Source organism: Ascochyta rabiei, chromosome 1, assembly GCF_004011695.2.
Source record: "Ascochyta rabiei chromosome 1, complete sequence".
Lineage (NCBI taxonomy): Eukaryota > Fungi > Ascomycota > Dothideomycetes > Pleosporales > Didymellaceae > Ascochyta > Ascochyta rabiei.
The window spans coordinates 1827072-1843678 of NC_082405.1; the positions used below are offsets into that span (position 1 = coordinate 1827072).

The 16607-nt window shown below is 55.3% G+C and overlaps 6 protein-coding genes across 6 annotated transcripts, besides 4 other annotated features; 4 read left to right on the forward strand and 2 right to left on the reverse strand.

Annotated features, from left to right (window-relative positions):
• Window positions 1-334: 334 nt before the first annotated feature.
• Window positions 335-4340, reverse strand: EKO05_0000531 (uncharacterized protein; the record flags this gene model as incomplete). The annotated part of the gene is made up of 8 exons (XM_038937062.1): window positions 335-871; window positions 920-3645; window positions 3693-3701; window positions 3748-3777; window positions 3825-3973; window positions 4027-4158; window positions 4211-4260; window positions 4311-4340. The coding sequence occupies 8 exons, from the start codon at window positions 4338-4340 to the stop codon at window positions 335-337; spliced, it is 3663 nt and encodes a 1220-aa protein (XP_038803074.1).
• Window positions 4341-4639: 299 nt separating this feature from the next.
• Window positions 4640-4696: a tandem repeat.
• A 105-nt stretch (window positions 4697-4801) lies between these two features.
• Window positions 4802-4865: a tandem repeat.
• A 773-nt stretch (window positions 4866-5638) lies between these two features.
• EKO05_0000532 (uncharacterized protein) lies at window positions 5639-6562 on the forward strand (the record flags this gene model as incomplete). The annotated part of the gene is made up of 1 exon (XM_038944725.1): window positions 5639-6562. One exon carries the CDS (start codon window positions 5639-5641, stop codon window positions 6560-6562), a length of 924 nt encoding a protein of 307 aa, XP_038803075.1.
• Window positions 6563-7625: 1063 nt separating this feature from the next.
• On the forward strand, window positions 7626-8405 carry EKO05_0000533 (uncharacterized protein; the record flags this gene model as incomplete). The annotated part of the gene is made up of 1 exon (XM_038944726.1): window positions 7626-8405. One exon carries the CDS (start codon window positions 7626-7628, stop codon window positions 8403-8405), a length of 780 nt encoding a protein of 259 aa, XP_038803076.1.
• Window positions 8406-9195: 790 nt separating this feature from the next.
• EKO05_0000534 (Tyrosine--tRNA ligase) lies at window positions 9196-10604 on the forward strand (the record flags this gene model as incomplete). The annotated part of the gene is made up of 2 exons (XM_038936895.1): window positions 9196-9477; window positions 9531-10604. The coding sequence occupies 2 exons, from the start codon at window positions 9196-9198 to the stop codon at window positions 10602-10604; spliced, it is 1356 nt and encodes a 451-aa protein (XP_038803077.1).
• Window positions 10429-10460: a tandem repeat.
• A 309-nt stretch (window positions 10605-10913) lies between the features above and the next one.
• EKO05_0000535 (DNA-directed RNA polymerase) lies at window positions 10914-14671 on the reverse strand (the record flags this gene model as incomplete). Its single annotated transcript, XM_038937081.1, has 3 exons — window positions 10914-12390; window positions 12445-14126; window positions 14192-14671. 3 exons carry the CDS (start codon window positions 14669-14671, stop codon window positions 10914-10916), a joined length of 3639 nt encoding a protein of 1212 aa, XP_038803078.1.
• Window positions 14672-14956: 285 nt separating this feature from the next.
• Window positions 14957-14993: a tandem repeat.
• Window positions 14994-15150: 157 nt separating this feature from the next.
• On the forward strand, window positions 15151-16239 carry EKO05_0000536 (uncharacterized protein; the record flags this gene model as incomplete). Its single annotated transcript, XM_038936885.1, has 6 exons — window positions 15151-15200; window positions 15359-15431; window positions 15516-15535; window positions 15649-15711; window positions 15847-15918; window positions 15966-16239. The coding sequence occupies 6 exons, from the start codon at window positions 15151-15153 to the stop codon at window positions 16237-16239; spliced, it is 552 nt and encodes a 183-aa protein (XP_038803079.1).
• Window positions 16240-16607: the final 368 nt, after the last annotated feature.

Here is a 16607-nt window from a genome sequence, read left to right on the forward strand (position 1 = left end):
ACCTTGACCAACGCAGACTAACTGGCTGCTGTCACTCTCCTCTCCGACATTTGAACGTGTTGCAGCCAAAATGGTAGTATTTGTACGCACATTTACTTGCCCTCTTAGCCACGTTATGTCAGCCTACTTTTCTCTACTGCGACACAAGGTGTATTGAAAACGTGGATTAGGAGTCAATTCTGCACAACGAGAGCATTGCACTAACCTTGAACATTATAACATTTCGCATTTTGTTGTTGATCGCAAGGACGCTGCTACATCTATCGTCCTCATAATGCTACCGCAAACTCGTCTCTAACCCTAAGCAATGCTAAGACTCCAAACTCGTCATCCTTCAACCAACCAGCCTTAGGCCACTCGCAGGGGCGCCAATCTGGCACACTTCGCAAATCTTGCACACGGTGCCCTTGTATTTGCCGTGGTACTTCGAGCCGTCGTAGGGACATGCAACCGACGGGCTGCCACCGTAAATGGGTGTGTGGCTAGCAGCGCAGATCTCAAAGTCGGCGAATTGGTCAAAGTCGATCTCAATTCCGTCAGCGGGATTCCTCTCGGCGACCGTCTTGACGCGCTTGGCAGACTCCTTCATCTTTGCGTTGCCGGTCCTGTCGAGCAGAGCGTTGGCGAAGTTTAGCGCGGTGTTGAGCTGCTTGTTCTTGTGGGCAAAGTTCATGGCCGCGGAGAGAGGAAGGGACTTGTGAGCTCCCTCCAGCTCGGGAACAGTGAAGTAGGCAGACAGTTCCAGAGCACGCTTCTTGTCATCGTCGGATAGGCTAGAGATATCAGTGGCGCCTTTCGTGAGCGCACGGCGCTCGAGCTCGATGGACATAGCAAGCGTGTATTGGGCGGCAGTGTGTATCGCTTTCTTCGCCTGGACATTGGGTTAGCATCGTCATATCGGCAACGAAACTTGACGTACCTCGGTCAGCTCTGCTTGCGATGCGACAACGTTGATGATCAAGAGGTGAAGTAACCTCTTGAAAGCAGCAACACCATCCGGAAGCTGGTTCTTGAGTAATGCCTGCTTGCCGGCTGCCAAGTCAGATGATAGAACAGACTCGAGGTCCCGCGGGATGATAGGCAGGATCTTTCGTGAGTCTGTCTCGGCGACTGTTCTCCGTACGTAGTTGACGAGAGAGGGCGTGTTGGGTGTAGCGGGAAGGAAGGTTCGTGTGGCTTGGTAGATCTCCTGGAAGCGGTCTTCAAGAGGAGCGAAGTTGACAGCGCCAACCTGCCTGTTCAGCAACTGCATGGCAGTTTCAAAGGACCCTGCAGCAATGTGGTCGGCCGCCAGTGGCGAGTTGCGCGCCCACAGATCAGCCTCGCTGCTGCCAGCGCCTGCTTCAGCGCCCTCGACCTCGACGAACTCGTCTTCTGCCTCGACATCGCCATCGTCGCCCATGTCCCAGCCACCGACGTCATCGTCCTCATCGCCACCGAGCTCAGCCGTGGCGCCAGCAGCCTCTGGTTCACCGAGCAGATCTTCATCACCATATCCGTTGGCCGCCGGCTCCTCCTCGCCAACACCCTCGATCTCGCCAGCGAGAGCCTTCTCGAAAACGCTCGAGGATGCTGCACGTGTGGGCCAGTTTGCTTTGAAGGTTGGGACGATCGGCTTTGGTGGCGCAAGAGGGTTGCCTGTTGAGGGCACGCTGATCTGGTCTTCGGTAACACCAGCTGCTTCAAGAATGGACTGCGCTTGCTCGTCAAGACCGTGGGCCTTGGCAGTAGCATAAGCCAACGGATAGAGGTCGATCTCCTGGAACATCTCTATCCTGTTCTGAACATCGCCCATGTAGAGCGCGTTCTGGAAGCGTGCGGTCATGTCTCCGCGGTGTTCAGCAATCTTAGCCATACGCTTCAGCTTGTCTTGGTCACCTGTTGCAAGGTACAGGAAGGACAGCTTGTCGAAGTTTCGCAGCTTCTGGTATGTCATCTCTACTATTTGATGGTTACCGTGTGCGAGGGCCTCGGTGCTAAGTCGCTGCCAAAGCTTAGGACGGTCGAGCTGCTTGGCCATCTCTACTGCAACCTCAAGGTTGCCACATTCGATGGCGAGCTCGAAGCGTGTTTGCGGGTCCTGAACGAATTGAAGGGCGATCTCAGGGTAACCCTTCTTCTGCAGGTACGAGATGATGCTCTGACCAACAAGACTAGACGTCTTAATGATGTTGAGCATTTCATCGTAGTTTCGCTTCACAAGGGCGAGCTTGAACCGGTACTCTGTTGGGTCGATTTGAAGGATCTTTGGCTTCGCGGCTCTGTCCAAGCAGTAGATGTTGCGGCCCTTGACCCTAACAAGATACACGGTGTGTTCCAAGGTTCGAACGATACCGTTGTCGCCGTTCATCAAGCTGTACTTGATATGGTTCAAGGTCGAGTAAAGGAGTACGCCGGTATCGTCCCAGGTAGCGCTCTTGATGCGAATCGTCTCGTGAAGCGTGCTGACTTGGTCGAGGTTCTTGGTGGCGATTGTAACATTGTGCTTGCTCAGGAGGGCTACGTGCAGCCCGTCTGAGGACCAGACGACGTACTTGACGCCGGCAACGGCAAGTTCCGCAAGGTTCTTCTTGGCCTGGATATCGTACAGTACAACAGTGGTGGGGGCGATGAGGAGCAGGTTGCCAGTGCCACCAAAGTAGATGTCTGTCGTGCCATGAGGAGGTTTGATTGTCTTTGTCGTGGCGTTGGAGAGGTCCTTGATGTCGATCTGCTGGTTAGCTTGGTTGAAGACGGCGAACCTGTTCCTCGCCACGAAAACTGCAGAGGTTCCAGAGCCGCGCTTCGTGTCAGTGGGTTCCACTGCTCCCGAGGCGTCACGCGGGAGGCTGATCAGTTCATACGTGCCGCTGTCTGCGGGCGATGTGACCAAGATGGAGCGTTCAGCAGGGTTGTAGGATATTGTCCGTGGCGGTGTCCACGGGCTACCAAGCTTCTTCAACGAGAGCATTGATGGGGACTCGAGGTTCTTCTGGAAGTCATACGATCGAATGTGTTTCTCCTTGGTGATGTAGAAGAGGTTGTTCTGGTAGACAGCAGACGCTGGGCGCTCTCGCTCCAGCTTGAACACCATGACACCGTTGTCGTGACCAGCAGCGAACAAGTTGATCTCTGGATGCGCCGCGATGACCCAGAAGCGATCGTTTTCCCTCTTGAAAGACTGGACGGATGTTCTCCTGTTAAGATCCCATACGCGGATGGTCTTGTCTTCGCCTACTGACAGGATTAGGTCCTGGTGTGGGTGGAACAGGCATGCCGATGCGTTCTGGAAGTGCCCTCTGCATGTATCGACTTCCCAAGCTTTTGTCTCGGACATTCTCCACAGCTTGACGAGGCGATCGTCGCCGGCGGAAATGATCAATGGTAGTGTGGGGTGGAACGCGACCCAGTTCACACCTCGGTCGTGGCCCTCGAGGACGAACTTGACAACAGCGTCTGTGTTGCCAAACATGTCGGCCTGGTTCTGGTTCGAGCGGGCCATTTGGTCTTCAAATGACGTGGATGTCGGCGCAGAGTGCTTCTTCCTCAAACCAGAGATGTCCCAAACACGAACGGACTGGTCGAGCGAGGCGGAGACAATGAGGTCTTCTTTCGGGTGGAACTGCGCGCACATTGTGTAGTGGTTGTGGCCAGTCATGGTGCAGACTTGGATGGGTTAGGTGGGCTCGAGCGGTGGTGCGATATCGACTTACTGAGGGAGCCTGGGTCTGTTAGCCATGATTGACAAGAGGGAGGCGAGCAACTTACGGTTCTGCCAGTTCCAGATACGGATGGTTTCTGCTTCCTGTCAGTGGGTGCTTGGCGCAGCAGCAGGACGCGCTTACGATCGTCTGAACTACTCAAGATCCATGGTAGCTCGTGGTGGAAGAAGACGGTTCGAACGTAGTCCAAGTGGCCGTTCAGCGTGAAGAGACATCGGCGAGTCTGATAGGACCAGACCTTGATCTTGTAGTCATCGCCACCGGACACGAATCTGTTCTGGCTCAGTATACGGCGCATCCGCAATTCGCGCTCTTCCATGCTCACAGTGGCTGGGTCTTGTGGAAGTCGACGCCGCGAACGGGCCCGTCGTGTTCTTCGAAGCGGTCGATGAGGGTTCCCATGCGGTAGTCCCACAGCTGGATGGTGGAGGAGTGCAGCGAGACCAGAATCCAGGGTCTAAGGGCGGTCAGCGCAGGGGAACGAGGGCATTCGGAGCGCGTAGAGGTACCTCTTGGGGTGGAAGGCAATGCCCTTGGCCCTCGAGGACTTGGACTCGAACTGCACCGGGTCAGACGTCTGCAAGAGCGCATTCCAGAGCGGCTGCTTACCTTGGTCAACATGCTCGGGGAAGACGCCATGGTGGGATTGAGGGCGAAGCCGCAGCTTCAATGACACGCAGAGCAACTTCAATGCAAGAGACGGCGGCGCTGGAGGTGGGCGGGCGTGTAGAGGAGGAAAAGAAAGACGGTGGTGCGAATCGTCGATGCTCTGCTGCCTCCGCCGCAAGCTGCTGCTCTGGCCAGAGGTTCAATCTGTCCCTGCCACGCAACGGAATACCTGCTGCGCGCACGGGCCACCCTCGAACACCAAGACCTGATCGAACCCCACACCCCGTGACCCTTTACGCGCTGCCAGCCTTCACTCGTCACGGCCGCCTGAGGTTCGAGGTTCGAGGTTCGAGGTTCGAGGTTCGAGGTTCGAGGTTCGAGGTTCGCGGCTCCCTTCAGGGCTAGTCGAGACTCGACGACGTCAAGGCTCGTCGGTCTGCTCCCAGCAGCGCTCGCTTTCTGCTCCGCCGCGTGCGTGCGCTCGGTTGGTTGTCTGCATGTCTGCATGTCTGCACGTCTGCACGTCTGCACGTCTGCCGACTCATGCACGTCTGCCCCGCCAATGCCCTCCCGCTGCCAGCTGGCCAGCACTACCCAGACAGCCTACGCCCCCCGTGAGCACTGCAATACGGAGCGCTGCCGTCATTCGTCGGGCTCGTTGGGCTTGACGCAAGGTGAGATTGTGCGAGCCCTCATGGCTCATGCGAGCTAATTGCTCGTGAACACATATCGCGGCCACCCAGCAGAGTCATGGAAACAAGGCCCTCCTGCATGCAGACCCGCCTGCAAAGAACCGCGGCCGAACAGCTCATTCTCGCTGCAACGCTGCTGTTAATTGGCCACGTCCCGCACAATCCAACGCGTTAGGGAATTCTGACCACCCCAGGCCCGCCTCCTCCAATCCTCGTTTTTCTTCCCACTGCCCTATTCGACCATCACCGCCGCACATACACAGCCCTCTGTTCCCCTACTGCCTTGCGCTCTGTGGCTCTCACTGTCTGCGAGCTGCCCGTCCTGCATTGCTGCCTGTAGCACTCCTCACTCTTCCTGCACCATAAGCAGGGTCTGACTTGTAAAGCCTTCCACCACTCCGTCTGCCGCTCGCCGCTCAACTCTCCAGTCACGCTCTCCCAAGCCTCCTCCAGAATGATACTGTCCGCACAATCCTTCTTCCGAATCTCAAAAACAAGACACGTCCTCCGGCCCTGCATACCATAAGATCAGCAAAGACCGAGTGAGAAGATCGTTGATACGTACACTGTCGCAATTGGCCCGCCAGCCTGACGCAACCACCATCACCGGTGAATAACACCTCTCGCCCAGCCCACATGGCCACCCACGAACGCCCGCCACACTTCGAGAGGCTTCACGGTTGTCCGACTCCGCCGCCTACTGCCTCGAGCATCCACGCCCCTCCCCGCTTCCTGTCTCAAGCAAACCACACGCCACCACCATATAAGCGCATGGAAGCTCCCAAGCCGCTACACACTCCACCGCTCGAGTTCACGCCCATTGGCCACAACCAGTTCCGCTTTACTCGAGCGCAGTCCATCGAGCAATCCTCGCGACCCTCTAGCATCTCCGGACATGCCTATGCCGGCACAACCCCCCAGGAAACCGAATATGAAGACAGCTCGGAAGAGGAAAGCGAGGACGAGGACGAGGACGAAAGACCCGTGCGACGGGTAGAGAAGCCCGATTTTGAACTCGAGGAGGTGGACAGCAACGACAGCGAGGACGAAAACATAGAAGTCGTGCAGCCAGATCATTGCGAAGACGCCAAGAGCGACAGGAGCGGCGCTGCGTTGGAGGACACCGGCGTCATGGACCGCCTGCGAGAGCTGCACGTCGAAGAGGGCTCCACGGACGAGGAGGCCAAAGAGCGCATCTACCTGCGCAAGAAGAAGAGGTGGAGCGCAGGAGTCTTCAAGCGCACACACAGCCAGAGCGTTGAAGGCGACAGCAGCTACTCTGACGATGATCCTCAAGATGACAACAACCTTGAGGCCCGCCGTCTACGCCGCAAGCTGCGCGGGCCTGGGCCATGGAATAGGCGAGCCTCCCTCATCTTCGAAGACAAGGGATTTCCCAACACCAATAATATCGAAGAGGTAGAAGAGCCTGAGGAGGGCATGGTGAAGCACACGAAAGGCCCGCCGTCGATCCCTAGCGATGATGCTTTCACACTGGATGAGCTTCCTTTCTGGCGGGGTGCATACGACTCCATGGACGTGGAGAACGAATCTGAGTAGCGCGCTCCTGCGCCGTGCATGGGCGGTTTTTTGTCTACGTGCATTCTGTATTGGCAAGCCGACTTGCGGCGACACCGCGTTCATGGGTCGGTCTGTTTGTTTGTCGTTTTCCCTAGCGTACCGATTCCCCCTGTAGTAGCGTCCCGGTTTACTTGGTCTTTCTTCATCTTGGTGTGTTGTGCAGTGCAGTAACAGCGGATGCTTAGTGATCCGAATCGCAAATATAACGATGGAAAGTTGGTTGGTGCCTTGCGCCTGAGTTTGGACAATCTATTTCTGGCACAGTTTGCTGACAAGCCCTCGAGCTAAGCCATCAATCAAGGCTGAGCGGTCCAGGCGTCAACACCAACACACTCACCATCATCAGATTTACAGCTGTCTCTAGGAATACATTGCAAGATTTGGCCGTGTATGCGCGGCTGTCTTGAAACATGGAAACAATTCATGGGGGGCGTGGAGCTTGTGTAGCACGCGACGAGGTTTTGATTCCACCCTCACTGGTGTCGTCAGCGGTGTGCGGCTCCACCACCTCACATCCGCTGAGTCTGGGAGGTAGCAGCTTACATCTGGTGCAGAAACAGAACACCCTGTTGTCTGTCTACAAGTGGCGGATGTCACCAGAATAACTTCAGAGATGTCTTGCGGCTGGCACGTTTCCCGCAGTCTGCGCCACGCTACGCCCGTCAGCAACCGCTCGATAAAGTGGCCAGCAAGAGAAACCCTCTCTTGTGTCTGCCACTGTGGCCAATCGCTTGCCTGCCGCTAGTATTGTCTAAACAAATCTTACCTGTCACTGAATTAAGATTATGCTTAGCGATCGAGCACGCTGCCGTACTACTCAGCCCTTTACTATCAGTATCTCTCGGATCAACGACATCCGCTGTGCACAACATCAGCGTTGAAGGGTTGGTGGCTTGAACCGTCGGTGTATAAAGACAGAATGAGGGGGCTTCATATCATCTCCCATCTCCTTACCAGCAACCAAGAAACCATACTCCAGTATCATCTTTCTTCTTTTCTTGTTTCCTACCTTAGTATCTCTCATTAGTACCAGTCAGCAATTATGATCAGCATTACCAAAATCATCGTCGTTGCCGTTGCGGCCTTTGGCTCAGTACAGGCGCTCCCTCAAGGCATAGCGCCTTCCTCGACTATCTCCCCACCAGCTGCTCCAGCACCCACAGACAAGCAGACCTACCTATTCCGTGACCTCTTCACGGCTCCAACCGCCATCAAGCGATTCCAGCGCCTCCTGACTCAGGACGAAAAACTCCTCACTGGCGAAGACCTCAAGAAGCTTACTGTCTTCTCTTTCAATAACGGCACCAACTCAACAGGCGGCGTGACCAAAGCTGCCAATATCGACAGCTTCCCCATCCTCACAGGACTAGGCATCAGCACGACTCTTGGCTTCCTCGCTCCCTGCGGCATCAACACACCCCACGTGCACCCCCGCGCCACAGAGTTCCTCACCCTCGTCGAAGGTTCCAACCTCAAGTTCGGCTACGTGCTCGAGAACAACCTTGTCAAAGCCGGTCAGAACCCCGAGATTGCCGGGGCACTGAACAAGTTTGAGGGTACGGTCTTCCCGCAGGGATCGATTCACTTCCAGTTCAACGACAACTGCGAGGCAGCTACGTTTGTGGCAGCCCTCAACAGCGAGGATCCTGGTACTAGCCAGGTTGCGCAGAACTTCTTCGCTCTGAACTCCGGTGTGGTTAATGCTACGCTTGGGTTCCCCAAGACGATTGATGGGAAGAACATCGAGGAGTTCAGGAACGCCATTCCCGCCAACCTAGCGCTGGATGTGAAAGTTTGCATGGCTAGATGTAAGAAGGAGTGATAGGTAGAGGATGACGCGGACTTTGTGACTTTTCTAAACCTGCATGGCGATGGCGTTGGGGTATGTTTTTGCTCTGCTTTTCTGTTTGGCACGGGTTTTACTCAAGACATTCCTTAATACATATTCGGCCTTCATGGCCTGGTTCATCCCAACTTGTCAGACAAATCGTTCAAGATCTTGATAGCCCCGGCTCTCGTGTAGGCAGAGACACAAGCAGAACTATGCTGTAGTCAAATCTACCTCAGCTTTCGAAAGCAAATAGCCAGGAATCTGATGAGAGAGAAGATGTGGTGCACCCGCTGTGCTGAGCACTAGGGAAGCCCAAATTACATGCAGTGCCACATCTCACAGGCCGTGAACAGCGAGCGGCTGAAGCATTGCTACGGCGCAGTACAGGAAACAACACAGCTTCTGAAGAAAACACGCACATATCGTTGGTATTTGGTAGTCTTAGAAGGATCATAAGCCATTCGTGCGTCGAGCGAACATCTTTGAAAGAGTCAAGTCCTTGCATTCGAGTCTAGTGTGGTTGTGCGGGCGTGTGTGAATGGTAGTCGGGGCCAGCCAACCGGAGGCGCAGGAGACCCAATTTTAGCCTGACTGTGTTGTCGACTCATTTCAGCTTCGCCGCAACAACCACATCCTACAGCTGAGCCTGGCCGTAGGCAGTCATATACTGCCGCCCTTGCTCCCTCAATTCCCTCTGTTTACTAAGACCGGATTTCAAGGCTTTGGTATTCTGCCAATTCTTTAGACACAGTAGCTGGCCTTACCCCTCCAATACCCCACCATGGCCGATTCGATCAAGGACGAGATCGCGACGATTGAGAAGAAGATTGAAGAGCTTCAGGCGCAATTGGTCGATGCCAAGTCGAGATTACAGAAAAGCCAAAATGAATCGACGGTCAGCGATGAGTCGGCAAAGATGTCAGACCAGGACAAGATGGACCTCATCAAGGTCAACCTGAAGGAAGTGCTCAACCCAGAGATCATGGAGGCAGCGCTCAAGGAGGGCAGACCACTCAAGGTCTACTGGGGAACTGCCACAACGGGCAGGCCACACTGCGGATACGTGAGTCTAGCGCGACTTGATGTCGATTAGTATCCCAGCTAACAGACGCGCAGTTCGTACCTATCCTCAAGCTCGCACAGTTCCTCGCAGCAGGCTGTCACGTCAAGATTCTCCTTGCCGACATCCACGGCTTCCTCGACAATCTCAAAGCACCCATCGAGCTCGTCAAGTTCCGTGCTGAATACTACCGCTTCACCATCACCGCACTCCTCAAGGCTGTCAACGTCCCCATCGACCGCCTCGAATTCGTCCTTGGCTCCTCCTACGAGCTTAAGCCAGACTACATGATGGATGTCCTGCGTCTGGCCTCTATCACTTCCGAGCACGACGCAAAGAAAGCGGGCGCCGAAGTCGTCAAGCAGACTGAGAACGCCCCTCTCTCCGGCCTGCTCTATCCGCTTATGCAAGCTCTCGACGAGCAGTACCTCGACGTCGACATGCAATTCGGCGGTGTTGACCAGCGCAAGATCTTCGCGCTCGCAAAGGACATCCTCCCCAAGATCGGCTACAAGGAGCGCGCCCACTGCATGAACCCCATGGTCCCTGGTCTGCAGGGCGGCAAGATGAGCGCCTCAGACCCCGACTCGAAGATCGACGTTCTCGACAGCGAAGAAGTCGTCAAGCGCAAGCTGAAAAAGGCGCACGCCGCACCCAAGGTCATTGAAGAAAACGGCATCCTCTCCTTCGTCGAATACGTCCTCCTACCCGCCTCCTACCTGCGCCACGGAACCCCCAAGTTCGTCGTCGAGCGCCGCGACGCCGAACCCCTCGAGTACACCACCATCGAGCAGATGCACGCCGACTACAAAGCCGACATCCTGTCGCCACAGATCCTCAAGCCCGCCGTCGTCGAGGCTCTCAACGCCCTGCTCGCCCCCGTGCAGCAGGAATTCCAGAACAGCGCCGAGTGGAAGGAAATCGAGCAAAAGGCGTACCCGCCGCCGCCGACCGAGAAGAAGAAGGAGAAGAAGACCAAGAACAAGGGCGCGTTCCACCCGGGCGCGGCTAAGAAGGTCGAAGCCAAGCCCGACGGGCATGTCGAGGGCGCCGATAAGGCGAAGGTGGACGTTGGTACTGAGGGTGGAGAGAAGGCGATTGAGAATCTGACGCTCGACGAGAAGAAGTAGGGCATCTGTCTGGTCTGGCCCTTGGAGTCTGTGGGTCGGTGGTCAGATATCCCAAGAGCACAGCTGCACAGGAACGAACGCGATGTGGTTGAGTGAAGCTAGCATCTTGGCTGCGTAGATCTGCACGTTCCTCTACAGTAGATCAAAGCAGTGTGTGACGCGAGTCTTCAGATATGTCTAGATTCATCGCCCTACAAAACTCCGCTGATGCTGTTAAAGAGCCCTTGGTGAACTTCTACAGTCCTAAACGCCAAGCAATGCCTACCCATTTCCTCCTAAACCAACCAAGGAGCCACACGTCTAGGGCTTCTAGGGCGCAACGTTGAACTTGAGCCTGACGCCCATGCTGGCGAGCTCGACATCCAGATACTTCAGAACGCCTGGGATGGCGACCGTGGCAATATCGTCGCCGCCGCTGAACCTCATGCCCTGCCCGTCTGTCCAGGTGTCGCTCTTGCTCTGGTGCCCGTCGGCTAGCCTAGCGCACCGCCTGCACCTGACGGTCATGTTCTTACCACCGGCGTCCTTCTTGCGCGAGTACTCGCTCACTGTCGGTGCGGTGGACAAGAAGCTGCCACAGCCGCGGCAGATGGCTGCCTTTGTGTAGTCGGAGCAGTTCATCAGACGATCCTGGAGAAGGAAAGCTGTGCCGTGGGCAATGAGTGCATCGCGCTCCATTTCACCGACACGGATGCCGCCACCCTTCTTCCTTCCCTTGATGGGCTGGCCAGTGGTCGAGTTCACTGGACCTGTGGTACGGACCTGGTATTTATCGTTGACCATGTGACGGAGACGCTGGTAGTAAACAACGCCAATGTAGATGTCAGCAGCGAGTTCCTGACCCGTGATACCGCTGTACATGGGCTCGTTGCCATAGTAGTTGTAGCCCGCCTTCATAAGCTGGTGGCCGAAGAAGTCAACGGCGGTGTTTTGCTCATCGAAGCGGAAAGGTGTTGAATCTTGAGCGATGCCGTGCATCGCGCCAGCTTTTCCAGCCAGAGACTCGACGAACATACCGATTGTCATTCGAGAGGGGAAAGCGTGGGGGTTGATGATGACATCGGGCTGAATACCAGACTCGGAGAAGGGCATGTCGATTGACGGCCATTTTTGTGAACAAACACCCTTTTGTCCGTGACGCGAGGAGAACTTGTCACCGATGATAGGCGAACGCGGTACGCGAAGCTTGACGCTGATCTTCTGGCATGGCTGTGTGCCATCCTCTGAGCCGATGATGCGGACTTCTTCCACAAAAGCAAGTTCGTCCTCTTTGTACTTGAAGAACTGGGTGTTGGCATCGCGGTTGATGTAGTCATCGGTAGCAGCGTCGTACGAGACCGTGTGCCACGCTGCGATGACATCGCCATTACGAAGTAACGTTCCAACACGTGGGAAGCCGTCATCATCTAGGGTGTCGAGGTAAGACGCCTTCTTGAGTCCTTCTGGAGCAAAGCCAAACAGTTTTGATACAGTCTTTCCAGACCTATTCCTGCGTCCACCCTCCTCAAGATCGCAGATCTTTGTCTTGTAGATAGTACCGTGACCGAAACCGCGCTCGTGAGCAGATTTGTTCAGAATCATAGCATCGTCCATGTCGTAACCCGTGTAAGAAATAACAGCCACGACGGCGTTGGTGCCGTTGGGGAAGTTGTCGAATCCATACTCGTTGTGCAGGGGTGGTCGTACGATTGGCGTTTGACCTGTCTGCAGGCGGTAGGTCTTGTTGTCTGTTCGGTATCGCAGGGCTGTTCCAGGTGTTCCCATTGATTGCTTACCCATCTGACACCTGTTTAATTCTTAGTATTAATCGCCTTCCCTTCTTTTGATTTGTTACACTCACTGGTACATGTTTCGCGGCGACTGATTGAAGTCAGAGAAGGGTGTCATGTTGGCAATGATCGAGAAGATGTTAGTAGGGTCGAACTCAACGTGCGTGGAGTCGCCAGACACAATCTCAGGGTCTGTACACGCGATTGACATGTACGGCTGTTCGAAAGGTCCAACGTAGTCCAGCTTGCCAAGAGGCAGGTACTTGACAGGTCGGTACATGCGTGCAACCTGCGAGAACATGAAAATACCGGGGTACTGACCGCCGTTGGAATTGGGAACGTATCCAATCTCGAGCTCCAACGGCACGTCATGTGTCCCTTCAACCTTCCAGTATCGCAATGTATCTGCAATAATCTTGGCCTGCTTCGGTGAGCAGAAGCCCAAGACGCGGCCGTCAAGCTGTACGACGACACTTGACTCAAGTGACGCGGAGGATTTGCTTGATACGCCTAGCTGCGCCACAAGCTTAGGAACGGCTGAAACATCAACGTTCTGTGTAGCCAACTTGCACTTGTGCGCAAAGTGGTTGAGCAAACCACATGGAGAACCGTCAGGTGTGTGGACCGGGCACATGAAGCCCCAGCTCTCTGGTAATAGCTTTCGCACGGTGGTGGTTTTGAGCTGAGCAAAGAAAGCACCTCTGTGCACCATCCTAAAATGGCTGATGAAACGGTAGAAATTGATCTTCTCAGCCACAACGACAAATCCGGCCGTTTGCTGCAGATCAAGACCGGTAGGACTGACAAGGTTACCAGTGGAGAGGAAGTACTCCATGGCGCGTCCGACATCCATGGTTGTTCTCTTAAGAACCCTTGGAACAAACTCCTTCTTGAACTCGGGCGACGTGAATGACTTCCACTCTGACCGACGACCCCAGTCCTGCAAGACAGGTCGAATCGAGTTCAGCCACTCGTCTAATCTTTCCTTGATGACCATTCCGTAAAGCTGTCCTCCAAGCAGGATTTCTTGGTTTTGAACGGCATCAGGATTGTCGACCGCGCATTCGCCCTCAACCAATGAGTACAATTTCCGGATCATAAAGAGGATCATCTGGAATTTGTCGGCGTTCTGCGCTGGAGTAACATTGTAGGCTCCGAGGTGAGGCAGGACAATCCTTCGTAAAAACTCGACACCTGCTTCGTCGTCGCTGGCGTCATCTGGAAGCTGCAGTACGACCTTGAACTTGGAACCCAGGTAGGCCCTTGTCTTGGCTTGGGAGTGTAACCCATAGACCTTGTACGTTCGGAGTAGCAATTCCACTCTATCCGTGACGAACTGCTTCTCCGCAAGCCCCTTTGAGCCGGCTGCTCCAACGATGCCCTCAAAGATGTCGCGGTCGTTTGTTTCCACCAACGCCTTCATGACCATCATGACAGGGACCAGGTATTCCGCCTTCCTCCATGAAAATCGGAAGTTGACGTTTCCGTCGCTCAGGTAGTGGAGGGCGTTCGTCTGCGAAGACTGGTCGGTGCGTATCGAGCGAATCTGGATACCGTACGGTGTGTAGCCGGGGCCACGGTTCGTGAAAGCACCACGCTTGATGGCCATGGGGTAGTTGCGCCTGTTGACCTGCAGCATGCGGATAATCTTCTCGATACCGTTGACGATAAAGTAGCCTCCCAGCTCCTCGGTCTCTTCCTTGGCCTTGACAAGCTGATCAGGGCTCATGTTCTGGAGGTGACACCGGTTGGACTGTCACGAGTTAGTTTCGGTGCTGCTGTACGCGTGCGCAATCCGGCAGCTTGGGTGAGTCTCACCCTCAGCATGATGGGTACTGTGCCCAGATCGCAGACTTCCTCCTGCCAATCCTCGTTGTTCACCCTGTACTCCAGGCGAGCACGAAGCTTGCCACGGTACGTGGCGTGGCGCTCTCGACACTCGGCGGGCAGGATGTTGCGGTTCTTGAGGGCGACCTTGTTCGAGGGCGGCAGGACAGCCTTGTCGAGGAAGACATCCTGAATGCGCACAGAAAGCCTGTTCCTGCGCCCAATGTTCTCGGGCTGTGCATACGGGTCGCCGTCGGTGAAACTCTTGATGCCAATGTCCTTGATGCCCTCCTCTATCTGGCCGCCGGGCGCAAAGATTGCGTTGAACGAGTTAATGTGGGGGTCAACGGCTGCAGCAAGTGTCGGATAGGCGGTCTTGTCCTTGGGCGGGTTCCGGAAGAGGTGTTGGCGGCGCTTGGTGTCAAAGTCAGTCGACCACTGTGGCTGCTTTTTCGCGGCAGCAGGAGCCATGGCGGGCGACTCTTCTGGGTAAAAGCCGCGTGGGTGGTCACAGTGAAGGTGCTGTGGTGGGTTGCTTTTCTACAAGGTGCATAACTTTTTTGACTGCACGGACGCGCAAACACAGCCGCGGAAAAGGCGCTAGTCTAGAGCTTGCTGCTGAAGTCACCTGCGCGAATGCGTGCACAACGACTACTCCACTGCGGCCTTTTCCTTGGGGCGGCGCAGTCCTTGCTCTTCACCTCGTCACTCTGCAGCCAGCGCGGTTTTCATGTTCATCGCATTGTTGCCAATCATCTGTTGTTGCTATTGCTACTGCTACTACCGCTGCTGCGATTCGACAGCGGCGTGATCGCCAATCACTACCGAACCAGACCCCGCAGCAAGGATTCCTACGCTTCGCACCAGCATCCATCGTCCATCGTCCATCGCCAGTCCTCACGGGTAGACGATCACGACTCGAGGCCACTGCCATCACCAGTGCTCCCACCATGGCGAGCATCTTCCGCCGTATCTACGACTGGCTCCTTCGCCTCTTCTGGTGCGTCTGTCTCCTTGCCTTGCGCCTGCACATGCGCCAGCCTCGATGCGTGGTGCGCCTCTGACATCTGTCCACTCCTACCAAGCTCAGTCCAAATGAATCGCAACACAATGTTCGAAGACGATCCGAGATGACTTCTGACTGTCTTCACCATGTAGGGCGACAGAGATGGACATCACCATGATCGGGCTGCAAAATGCTGGCAAGACCTCGTTGTTGAGGGTTCTGGCGGTGAGTATCTTCCAGATCGGGAAGTGGCCGCGCTACGCCCACCATGTCTCTGCGAACATGTCCGACTGACGAGATGCTGTCTAGGGAGGAGAGTTCACTGTTGAGTGCGTCAACACCCGCTCCAGGTTGCGCAAGCAGCAGCAGCATGCCCACCTGCGCTGCTCTGCGCAACGATGAGCTCCATCATCACAGCTGGTCCAAGCGCTAATGGCCATAGCTCCATCCCTACCGTTGGCTTCAACATGAAGCGCGTTCAGAAAGGCCATGTAACCTTGAAGTGGTGAGTGCTTTCCTGTGTCGCCTCGGTCACGCAGATCCAGCTCTTGTGGCACCAAGCCGGTTTGAGCCACTCGTCCGGGATGGGATGCAGGCATACTACCCTGCGCTGGGATCATCTGCTGACCACGTACTATAGTTGGGACCTCGGAGGTCAACCTAGATTTCGCTCTATGTGGGAGAGGTATTGCCGCGGCGTGAACGCCATAGTGTAGGACTCGATTGCACGTGTTGGCTCGCTTCCGCTGATCCGTCCAGATTTATCGTCGACTCGGCCGACAAGGGCGCTCTGCCAGTCGCAAGAGAAGAACTGAAGCTGCTCTTAGAAAAACCCGCCCTGGAAGGCATTCCTCTCCTCGTCCTTGGCAACAAGTCGGATCTGGCTGGCAAGCTCTCGGTCGACGAGCTCATCGATGCGCTGAACCTTAAAGAAGTATCGCATCGAGAGGTGAGCTGTTACGGAATCAGCGCCAAAGAAGAGACAAACCTCGACGCTGTGCTGCAGTGGTTGATTGCCCGGGCCAGCAAATGAGTCGTGGCATGGTCTTCAACGGGTGATAACGTGACTGACGAGAGCTTCCCCACCACGTGCCGGCAGCCCGTCCGGTTCGACATTGTGCTTTTCGACTTTACGACTTCGACGCGCCTACGTTCACACGAGTTTACGGCCGTCAGCTTCTTACGACATGCTTAATGATTCTTACGACGTGAAAGGAAGACAAGACAAGCAGATCATACTGCAGGCCAGCAATGGCCATATCGTGTTTCCAAGCTTCAGCATATGTTGTCTCTTTATTCTTGTCCTTCTTACGGCGAGTGTCGGTTCTCTTTGGGACGGCGGACGGTCGCCAGTACATCTGACTCAGCATGTGGCATTTTCGTTTGTTTTGGTTCGAGCGG